The sequence below is a fragment of the Ictidomys tridecemlineatus genome, chromosome 10, assembly GCF_052094955.1.
Source record: "Ictidomys tridecemlineatus isolate mIctTri1 chromosome 10, mIctTri1.hap1, whole genome shotgun sequence".
NCBI classification, from domain to species: domain Eukaryota; kingdom Metazoa; phylum Chordata; class Mammalia; order Rodentia; family Sciuridae; genus Ictidomys; species Ictidomys tridecemlineatus.
In genome coordinates, this window is record NC_135486.1 from 76284676 (window position 1) to 76295997 (window position 11322).

The 11322-nt window shown below is 47.7% G+C and overlaps 1 protein-coding gene and 1 long non-coding RNA gene across 3 annotated transcripts in view; one reads left to right on the forward strand and one right to left on the reverse strand.

Annotated features, from left to right (window-relative positions):
- Positions 1 to 2872, forward strand: part of Proser2 (proline and serine rich 2) — a 30584-nt gene extending 27712 nt beyond the window's left edge. For both annotated transcript variants that reach the window (XM_078023221.1, XM_078023222.1), the window contains exon 4: positions 1505 to 2872. In XM_078023221.1, the coding sequence (XP_077879347.1) occupies positions 1505 to 2532 (1028 nt within the window). In that variant the 3' untranslated portion in view covers positions 2533 to 2872. The remainder of the gene's footprint in view (positions 1 to 1504) is intronic.
- On the reverse strand, positions 300 to 10262 carry LOC144367343 (uncharacterized). The gene is made up of 2 exons (XR_013426677.1): positions 10015 to 10262; positions 300 to 5813 (listed from the first exon to the last, which is right to left on the reverse strand). It is a non-coding gene; the product is annotated as an uncharacterized LOC144367343 (long non-coding RNA).
- Positions 10263 to 11322: the final 1060 nt, after the last annotated feature.

Sequence of the window (11322 nt, forward strand, 5' to 3'; positions counted from 1 at the left end):
TTTAGGTTCCCAGATCCCAGCGGTGTTTGCCAACGCAGCGGCTCCTGCAGCTCATCTGCTTCCATAGGGAGAAACCGCCTCTTGGTAGTCAGGTGTCTGACCTGGGAAATTCCAAAAGGACTGGAATGAAAAATGAAACTGGTTGAGCATATAAAGATTTTATTTATTTATTTATTTGTGTGTGTGTGTGTGTGTGTATGTGTGTACACACATAAATGCACATACACATATGGAAAGAAAGAAAATTGAAGTAGCTTCCAGGTAACGATTCTGTCTTACAAAGAAAATATACACGGTACTGATCTTTTAGTGCAAGATTTTATTCCATTCTGTCACACACTTTCCAAGGTGGGAATATTTGAACTGAAAAATTCAACTGGCTCAGGAAGACAGAAAAAGATCAGAGTAGACTCCGGGTCAGCGTCTAGTTTGTACATTTTCCTTGACTCAAAGTGGCACCAGAGAAGAGGTGTGCTTTTGTCCGTTGAGACTTCTGATGGCACTGGAGTGAAAGGGACGTAGAGAAAGAGAAAGGCCTTCCTTTTTCTTTTCTTTTTTTTTTTCCCCCCGGATTGAAAAGGATATTGAAAATAAATGTGGGCAGGGAGGAACTAAGAGAGGAGTACTTCTGCCCCAGTAACTAGGAAATACTGCTACTCGTCACAAGCCTCTAGAAATGGGTGCATTTTTTTTTTTTTTAAGCAAGGGTGTGTGTTACTCAGAGTTTCACCTGCCACAGTTACAGATTCCCCATAAAAGTAGAGCTTGGTTTGCAGCCATCTCTTCAGGGAAGAGACAATATGAATCTCACATTTTATTACACTGCTGCTTTGCAGGATAGTTCCTAAAAGTAATATGAACCTGCTGATCCCTTGAAAATACCAGCTCACATAATTGTGCCAAAGAAAACACTTTTAGAAAATATGCTCCACACGCCCACCAGTTCTCTCACATGATATTTCATGGCAATTTTAGGTGCCTCTTCTGTGGCGGGTCTTGTGTGAGATTTTGAAGATAAAGATAAAAAGAGAAGCTCCCAGTTTTGTAGCCACAGGCGATGCAGAGAAGTGCTGTGGTCTGTGGGGCAGGCTAGCCAGGTGTCACCTGGAGTCACCAGGAGGTATTTCTGTGCCTCAGAAGAAAGGGGCGCTTCCTCTAGAAAGACCTGTTGGGGGGTTGGTGTGCCACACAACTGTCCAACCTCCGTGTCCCGTTTGTGAAGTCCCCTGAGTAGGCAGCCATTTGCCTCCTGTCCCTTGCCTCAAGGTGGTGGCCTCAGAGGCTTTTCAGGCTGCTTTCCGGGCTGGCTGGTTCTTCCACTGTCGTAGCCTGTACATTCTCAGCATGTGGTCACCAGTCCAGGGCCAAGGACAGGAGTTCCACCACAGGAGGCTCTGAGGAAGTTGGTGAGTCCCTTCAGGAGACTCAGATTTGGGCAACAGGAATGCCTGTGTTTATGTTCACATTAGGTGGAAGCTTATGAGGTTTCTCCCTCACTTTTCAGGGACTGGACCTGGGAAGGAGCACATTGCTGTCCTCGAAGGCAGGAAACAAGACACTGAGAATTCCCAAGCACCAGAGCCCATAGATCCCGAAGCCCTTCCTCTGCCACCTTCCCTGCCTGGCACCCCAGCCCCAGCCTACCCTAGGAGGGAGCTGCCCTCCCCTTCTCCTCCAGCAGAGCACCCAAAGCTACCCCGCTCAGTCCCTACTCCGCTTGTGATTGCTCAGAAAATCTCCGAGAAGTTGGCAGGAAATGAAGCCCTCTCCCCCACATCCCCTTCGAAGGAGGGCAGGCCTGGAGAGTGGCGGACACTGACTTCTTTAGCCTCTCGAAATGGAGACCAGTTCCCCTGGCACCGACACTCGGCACAGCCTGCACCCAAGATTCACCGCTTCCCCAGCAACATCAGCGTGACCAACAGCTCTGGGAAGGACTTCAACAAGACCATCTCCAAAGCAGCCGTCAACGTGCAGGAGCGCAAAGCCCAGGTCCTGGCCAACATCAACGGCGTCTCTTTCCTCACCTCTGGCGACACAGAAGACCGGTCACCGAAGAGTGATCTCACAGAGAAGAGGAGTGTCCCTGCAGATCAGGGGACGCCCTCCTGGAGCAAGCCAGGACTGGCCAAGGAAGCTGAAGAGCCGCGAGCAGGCGGGCAGGCCAGTGGTGGTCAGCAGTCCAGAGGTGTGCAGACAGAGCAGCCCCCAGTGCTGGCCAACGGCTTCCAGAGCATCCATGAGGTGCTGCGGAGCGAGTCCAGTCCCTTCGTGTCTACTGGAAAGACTGTCACCTTCCGTCCAGACCCCACTCTTGCCAGCAAGCTCGCGCGCCAGAATGCCAGCAGGAGCTTCTGTGAGCCCCGGCCACCAGACTGTGGCCAGGACGCCAGGAAGCGGGCAGGCTCTCTCCCCAGAGCAGTGGGGTTCAGGCCTCAGGGCATCACTGTGCAGTTCTCTGGCCGGGGCTCCACAGAGGAAGCTCGGCGGGAGGCCCTGCGCAAGCTCGGGCTACTGAAGGAGAACTTGTGATGGAGACTAGCCCAGGAATACCAAAGGCCCCCTGCTCATCCATCAGCAGGATGGCTAAGACACCTGTTTATTCCCCTCCCTGAAAAGGGGATGAAATGAAACAGTGACAGGGGCCCTATGGTCCTGCAAATTCAAGACCTGGTTGGCCTGAAATGCACATGTGAAGAGCAGGACCTGGGGACCCAGAAGCTGTGGCCCTATGAGGAGGGGAGCCAGAGACGCTGGGCCTGGGAAGTCCCGCAGGGGAGCAGGGAATTCTGCGAGAGCCTGCACCCATATCTTTTCACCTTCCTTTTCCTAAGATCTCAGAGAATAAACTTTTAAGTCTTGTTGGCTTCCATGATTTGTAAATGCCATATGTTTTTAAAATTGGGAGGAGGGGAATTGGCCTGAGTATCACAGCTAGCCTAAGAGGACATGAAAGCCAGTTTAGATCTCATCCTCAGGATTTTCACCTCCTCTTCTAAGAAAATTAAGAAGAAATGCTTGTTAACTTTTTCATAGTTTCATAATATACTTTTTTTGTCCCTTTGTTTAGTTCTAAAGGATGAAAGATGAAACATCACCTGGGTATATTTTTGTTTCTGGGTCCACTTGGTTTTCCCAGTATGATTCACTATCATTTTGAGGTGTGAGAGTCAAATAGGTAGATTTTGGAAAGGATGGTGATTTTGTGTTCCTGGGACATACACGGTATGAGTCTGTGTTGTGTGTATATGTGTACATACTATATGTTGACATATAATAGGCATTGTGTGTATATACATGCACATTTGTTAGTCCGTAAATATAAACTTCTGAAAACCCTGCTACGTAGCGACCAGCACTTCTCCTGATGGACACAGCCCCCTCAGCATTACCATGGATGACACAAGAAATCTTTACTTCCTAATATGGAAGTCTTCTAAGGACATGTGTCCATGATATTTTGGTGAACTAAAAGTACTTTTTCCTCAACGGTGTGTTGTTCTGTTCCCAATTAAGGTAATGTTTCCTGCTTCCAAAGAAGCAAGATGGTTCCTATTTTAATAAAGAACATTTTAAAAATATTAATCTTATTTATCAACCAATTCTAGTTTTGAGTGCTCCACAGTAAATAGGAAACAGAAGATTCTGAAAGCTTCCCGATTGAACATGTTCCATGAGCAACATCACAGGATGCATTTAAAAGGGAAAAAACCGGGAACTAGGTTAGGCAGCGTGAAAAGAACTGTTTTTCTCCCAGGCCACACCGGGTTGTAGCCACGAGCATTATCATCCAGACTATTTAAGGCCAGAGTCTGAAACCTCTAAAAATAGACAGGCCTGCACAGTCACACCCTGGTGTGTCCCCACCAGCTCTCTCACAGAGCCCATTTCTTTCCTGCTGAATATTACTGAGATCCAGGCTTGACACGTGCCCAGAGGGTGTGTTCCTGGTATTCCACTCTGGTCTTGGAAGTTACATTAAACAAATGATGATGGTTTTTTCCTTAGAACCTCAGTACTTAGCATTTTGTTCAGCTCTTATCCTGATGAAATAATCTCATAAATTCTAGATCTTGATTTAAATAGATGTGTTAATCATAGAGCTTTTAAAAGTGCTAATTTTAATTTTACTCCTGTTTATGTTGTCTTCGTTTAGAGGATTCGTGAGAATTTCCTTTTTACAAAGTGAGATGCCATACGATGTTCATAACCGAGAGTCTTGACACAGCTAATGTTTTTAAAATCCTTTAAATATGAGGATTTTTTTCTTTTTATCTTGTCCTATGATTTTGTTGTGAGCAAGGTAAACTTGACTGTATATTAGTATATTTGTTTGCATAATGACATTTTTGAAAAATAAATTTAATTTTATCTTACATATAAGCAACTTTTTAAAATATTACATACTATATTCCCAATGATTTTCTTTTAAATGATTGTTTTCCTTCTATTCATGTTTTTATTTTTTCATAATTATACTGTTACTGTACCTACTTCTCGTGCCCAGAACCCTAGTGACTAATGCTCTAAGTTTTGTAAGAGGTTCAAAGGACAGCTGCTAATGGCCTACCTGTATTATATATATCATATTAACAAAAAGTCTCGTTTGCTGAGGGGCGTTAGTTTCCTTGCCATAGCTACATGATGTGACATTCTTAAAGCCATTCTGTTCAAGGTAATTTGAAGGACCATATTTCAAAGCCAGATTGTAATGAAAAGGAAAGATGAATCCAAAGTGCCCAGTTTCTTTTCAAGTAATGCTTGCAAATGAGTCTCCACTTTATGAAATTCTTTCTTGGTACGTAAAAATCAAGCAAAAAAATAGCCTTTGCTTTTAGGAGCATGTATACAGATGCCCAAACTAGAGTCTCTTCTGTAAATAGTACTTCCTTGCAGTTACCAGAATAAGGGGATTTGCTCCAGTTCTTACGTCCTCCTTCTCTGGTATTTGGTTCCTAAAGTTCATACTTATCTTCACAAAACTGGCAGGAAGTTTGATCTTTGCTTTTTTCTCTCCTTCCCTGAGCTCATGTTCTCCTGTGAAGCTGGTTGAGGAAGAAAGGCCCAGGGGAGAGGTGGTTTCTGGGATGCTAACACTCAGGAATTTTGAAGCACTGTTGTCTGGTGTTTAACAGTAGAGCCCTCTGCTTCAGGCATCTTGACCTGATGCAGATTCATCTGGTGGGAGGCTCATGTCCAGGGCTCAGAGCCTAAGCTGGCTTCCTCCTCCCTCCCCTTTTCAGGCTTCACAGCGGGCTCTTGACTGCTGGGGAGTCTCCACTCAACTCCTGGTGGGTAGCTCCCACTGTAGGACCCTGATGGAGTTGATAAATAGGCCTATGGAATCCTTAGCATTGACATTTTTAAGAAAATGAGAAATCCTTTTTTAAAATCCCATGGCTCTGGTGGTGAGGATCCAACCTTTCAGAGGACTCAGTGGTGATGTAAGAAGTCAGTTCTTTAATGTTTATTAAAGAGGAAGAGAGAGAACTCAGATAAATCTGACAACAGTTTACTCTTATCAAAAAATGTGTGACTGCTTTGTTAATGTTTTCTTGGTGGCACCTGACAACAAAGGCACTGTTTGGGTATTTTATCACTGTGACATGGCACGAGGAATAAACATTTTTTTGCCTCTGACCTGCTCCTCTGGGTTCTTAAACTTCTGTCAGCCAGTTATGGTGTCCTCTGGATGAATCTCAGCAGCCTTGTTTCTCTTGTCCTCACCTCGGTCCCCAGCCAGGGCTGCTGGATGGCAGGAGGAAGGGGCGGAGTCGAGGGGAATGTTCACCTGTGAGCAGTTCAGGTTCTCACTGAAATGACAAGTTACCAAACAGGTTTTGTCTTCTCTTCACAACAAGGCTTTTTTTCCCTGCTTTAAAGTATGGGGAACAAATCCCCATATCCTTCTAATCTACTAGTTGGACAAGCCCTGCTTTCAGACATCTGAGAAAGGAAGACAGCAAAACTGCCACAACATGAAAAAATCGGAACTCTTTGTAACTGAATTTGAAAAGAGGCAGCCGGGAGCCCTGCGCAGCACCTGCCCTTCCACCTTCCCAAAAGTCCCCTCTAAAATCACCTGTTCTCTAAGCAGAAGAGTCCTGTTGGGTGGGACTCCCTCATCTGCAGAAGAGGCCTGAGGCCACCCCCACACTTTGCAGTCTAGAAACAGTCCTTGTGTGTGTGACAGTTGAAGTTCTTCTAAAAGGTCCCTGTATTTAGAAAAATGACAAAACCGCCTTACACATTCCCAGTTCATAAGAAGTGCCAATCGCTCTGGTCACAGCAGGCTTCACTCTCCCTCATGGTGAGTGTCCTGGCAGGGCTGGAAAGGGTTTCCTTTAGCCACCTTCTTATCTCCTGTTTAACACCAGCTGAAAGCAGGGACACGGTGACTTCCAATAAGGACCAAGAAACCTATGTGGCCCATGTGGTGTCCCCAGCCTACAGCAGGAAGCAGTGTCCCCTTAGTGCTGTCCTGCCCCCTCATATATCTGCCCTGGGATCTACCAGGCCTTTGTACTTTGGGGATCTACAACCAGGTGGGTCAGAGGCCTCCTTGCTGCTTTGTGGGGTGAGGTTTATTTAGATTTTCCTGACTCCTGAGACAGCCTTAAAGGCCTGAAGCCAGCCCCTCCCACTGAACCTCACTGCTGAGGTTCATGAAGCACTTGGAAAGTGAAGCCCACTCAGATTGTAAAGGGCCTCGGGGCTTCTTTTCTGGGTGCCGGGGGCTCTGGGTCGTGAGCCAGCCAGTTTGTAGATTCAGGGTCTACGACCCCCCAGTCCCATGCTGGCTGTCAAGACAGTGGCTGTGACTGTCCCGCCCTAGCTGCCAATCAGGATTCACATTTGGAAGCTGAGGCTCATGGAACTTAGTCACTGGCACGTAGGTCACACTTCATAAACTTTAACCTCAGAGCATTTGTGTGTGAAGCAAAGCTGCCAAGTGTAGTGACCTAAATTCTGGAAATACCTTTCAGGGGTGGGGCTGGATAGACAAAGAATCCATGTGCCAGGCCGGCTCGAGTGCCTGAGTGTGATCAACCTCTTCAGAATGGCCTGTCTAACCACGGTCCTTGTGCCTCTGATTCTGTGTTGTCGTCACCTTGCTTCCTGCCTTTAGGGTGTCGCGACATGTGGCCAGGTCTGCCCTTGTCACTGAGAATGACTTCAGGTCTCTGGGACCTTTGTTCCATGACAAAGTCCTGCCAGAACTGACAGCCCTTGCAGCTGGCTGTGGCGCCAAGTGACAAGGGTCTCTTCAGCGTCCCATTAGTTCTCTTGTCCGACAGATGCCTGCTCCATGAAATCAGACTACCTTCCATTTTCTTGCCCATTTACTTAGTGTCAGAGCATCTGAATTTGGGGAAGAGGACCTCTGCCGTGTGAGGACAATTTTCAGAGTGAAAAGGTGGAAGGAAGAGCCCCCCGCCCCCCCCCCACCCACACACACAGGCAGACGCCCTATCAGCCCAGGCACCCTGGCCTGGTCTTGCCTTCTAAACTCAGAGCTGAGGAGATACTTGACCATGGACTCCACATGTTGGTTAAAGTTTTTTATAAGGATTTTTACTTTTCAGTCCAATCTTAAAGGTTAAAAAAAATGTTTATCCTATAAAACATCTGGTGGAAGTGGAATGGTGAAAGGAAAAATATTGTTTTGAGCCAGGCACAGTGGCTCATGCTGATAATCCCAGCAGCTCAGGAGGCTGAGACAGGAGGATCATGATTTCAAAGCCAGCCTCAGCAATGGTGCTTAGCAACTCAGTGAGACCCTGTCTCTAAAATAAAGTACAGAATAGGGCTGGGGATGTGGCTCAGTGGTTGAGTGCCCCTGAGTTCCATCCCCAGTATCCTTTCAAAAAAAATTGCTTTGAAACTTTTTTTTAAGATAGGATTTCAACTACACTGCTGAAGTTGACCTTGAATTTGTGACCCTCCTGCCTCAGCCTCCTGAGTTACTGGGATTACAGGTCTGTCTACCACATCTGGTTTGACACTTGTTTTCTTCATTTTTGAAGTTTGGAGGTGAGCCAAGTGATACAGAGTATGACAACATCCTCTAGTTCATCCACATGTGGTAGATGGTGAGAGCAGCAACTGGCCATCATCTCCATTCCTGTGACCACCTGCCAGTGGGACTACATGGTGCTCACACTCACATGTTGCTTGTCTTCAAAAGGGCCTCCAGGGACCATTGCTTCCATCACACTGGTTGACTAGGCTGCAGACTCCCTGACTCCGGCCCCTTTGCTGATGCTGTCTAAGCTGAGCAGGGCCATTGCCTCCCAGCCTTCTCTACTACTGAGTGTGGAGGGGGCTGAGTCTCCTTGGTGTCATCAAGAAGAGGAAGGGTGCTTGCCACCTTGTTTCTCTTCTACAGAGCTCTTCTTGCCTCCCACCGTGTTACTTCCTTTTTCCCCCAGGGGTCCATCCCTGATGTGTAGTTGTTTCCACTATTAGGGATGAGGGACTGCTCTATAGGGATAAGAAAAGACAGATGGAGATTGTGACATTTTGAAGCCAGGAAAGAGCACTGCTGTGGGTGGAGTGGCATCTTTGAAGAGAAAAGGAGGCGGGTGTGTGCCAGGCCTGGGCAGGCCTGTGGCAGGGCCAGAGCTCCCTGAGCCCAGAGCCTGCAACCTCTTGCCGTGGGGGATCCAGTTCAAGGCAGGTCCTTTGGCTCCATCTTCCTCCCTCCCTCCCCTCAGGACTTGGTTCTGGAACCTGGAATTGCCAGTTTCCAACACCCCCACATGCAGGGCTCCTACATACAACACAGCTACCCTGGGCTGGCCAGGGAGTGCCCAATCTGCTCCTTGGCAGTCCTTTGAAGTTGTGGCTGTTACTGGAAAGACAACCAGGCCTCCGTGGAAAGTCCACAGACCTGGCTCCAACCAAGTAGCCTGCCTCAGCCTGGGTCTCCACCCAGGGCAGCCTGGCTCTGGGAGGGAGCGAGATGAGGAGGTGTGTCATTTTAAGTTCCTAACAGCAGGTCCATTATGACACAACTGCTGTGTACACTGGCAGTGGCCCTCCTATCCTGTCATAAATAATTATAATTCTGCCAGTATTTGGAAGCCACACCGCTGACATTTTTACTCTATTCTGCTAGAATGGGTCTACTCTCGATGGAGCATCTACCTTGCCTTGAGAGGTTCAACTCGTGGTCCACAAATGTTATTAATGCTTAAATTAATTTCTGTAGATTCCTTCTAAGAATAATTAGCATCAGAGTTGATTTAGGTCATAATGGACAAAAAACCCCCACAATTTTTCCTTTTATATCAAAATGTTTTCTCAGCTCAATCATCTGTCTCATACTATCTTAACTTTGCTTTTTCTTTCTTTTTTTTTTTTTAGAGAGAGAGAGAGAATTTTAATATTTATTTATTTTTTATTTTTCGGCTGACACAACATCTTTGTTTGTATGTGGTGCTGAGGATCAAACCCGAGCCGCACACATGCCAGGTGAGCGCGCTACCGCTTGAGCCATATCCCCAGCCCCGACTTTGCTTTTTCTAAACATCAGATATCCCTGATTTATTTTGCACCTTAGAAAGCAACTCTACTGGATCTCAGATTCCACGTGGAAACCTGGAAGTTTCTGGGGAATAGAGAAGAGATGGCTGAAAAGATTCTGAACCTGGAAATGAATGCAGAGTATTGGTAAGGCTTAAAGGGCTGTTGTGCTCGATAATTCTGTGAGGTTACAAGGAGAGGGGTTTGAGTTTAATACAGAGAGTTACCTGGCATTTCAACTGCATGGACGGAGCTATGTGCATGAGCCTGAACTCCCACCATGGGAAGGCAGAGACCTGCTGTGCTCTGGGAAAGCAATTGTGCTCAGTGACTAGTCTGTGTGTGACCCTCCCAGTACTGCCATCTGCTGAGGTTTGCATAGAGCAGGCTCTGTCACATCCCTGCCTGTGATTGCCTTCTCTGAGGATCTTGCCTTCTCTGAGGCTCTCTTCCTTCACCTGAAAATGTGGGGTGAGCTGTGCTTACCTTTCAGGGTCCTGGTGAGGCCTAGATGGGGTTGCATATGTTGAGCACCTAGCAGGAGCCTGGCTCATACCTCCATCACCGCTTGGGATTTCCTGCAGTAGGAGGAGTGACAGCTCACTCTTGCATCCCCTGGAGGTCCCGTTGCTGCATGAAGCCAGTGGGTCCCGGCCTTCTGCTTAGAGACACAGAAAGCCGGATTTAGATTTCAGTTCCACCGCATGCTAAGCAACAGAGTTTGCCCACTTTCTAAAAATATGTGTCCAGGTTTATTTTCCTTCTCCAGGGTTCTGGCTTCCTGCTCAGAAACACAGCATCACAGGAAGCTGTCCATCTGAGCTCACACTTCCCCTTGCCTGTGGAGGACACAGCTCTTCCCAGAGCTAGTCTCTCCCTGCACCTCCCTCCCGGGCCTCCTCCTGAGGAGTTAGCACCACTCAGCCAGGCCCAACAAGAACACTGGGGATTGTCCTGCCAAAGCCCCTGAGCCGCCTGAGGCTGACAGGAAGGAAGTGCTTGTCTGAGTTGCTGGGCTGGCAGGGTGCTGCCCCTGACGTGCCACCGTACACGGCACATTCTGTGCAGAGGGAGGCAAGTCTGGGGCTAAACGGAGGCTACTCTGACATCTTAGAGGTGTGCCCTCTTCAGCCAGAGTCTCCAAGATAGAAGGGATGACCCAGGCCCCACCATGGGGCAGAAGGCCCTTCAGAGCTGCAGTACCCTTCCTTCCTAGTGCCATCTGACCCTTCTTTGTCCCCAAATCACTCTTTCCCAGACCATCCTGTCCCAAGCCAGGGCTCTTTCCAGAAGGGAAAAGCAGACTCCACCATCCTAACTCCCAGAATGTCACCCTGGATTCTCCACAGCCTCTTCTAGTTAGACCCTCTCAGGCTTTCCTAGAACTCTATGCCACCTAGTGCTAAGAGAGGGCAGAGTCTCATAGGAAGACTGAACTCAGTTCCACCTCAGCTCTCCCTGGTCGTGTGTCTTACCCAGGTGAGTGACGTCAAAAGACTGAATGAGCACAGACATGTAAAACTTGTGACAACCGTAACACTCATGTAGTCTAGACAATGGTTCTCCATCTATAGTCCCTGCTGGCAGAGTAAACATCATGGGGGAGTTTGTTAGAGAAGCAAATGATCAGACTCACTCAGATCCAATGGGTTGAAGCCTCTGAAGGTGGGACTCAGGGATCTGGGTTTCCATAAGCCCTCCGTGGGATTCGGTCGCATGGGGCCAGCACACAGAAAGCAGAGCCCTCTTCTAAGGTGCACAGAAGGAGAACCACCCTCAGGTGCAGATCCTTGA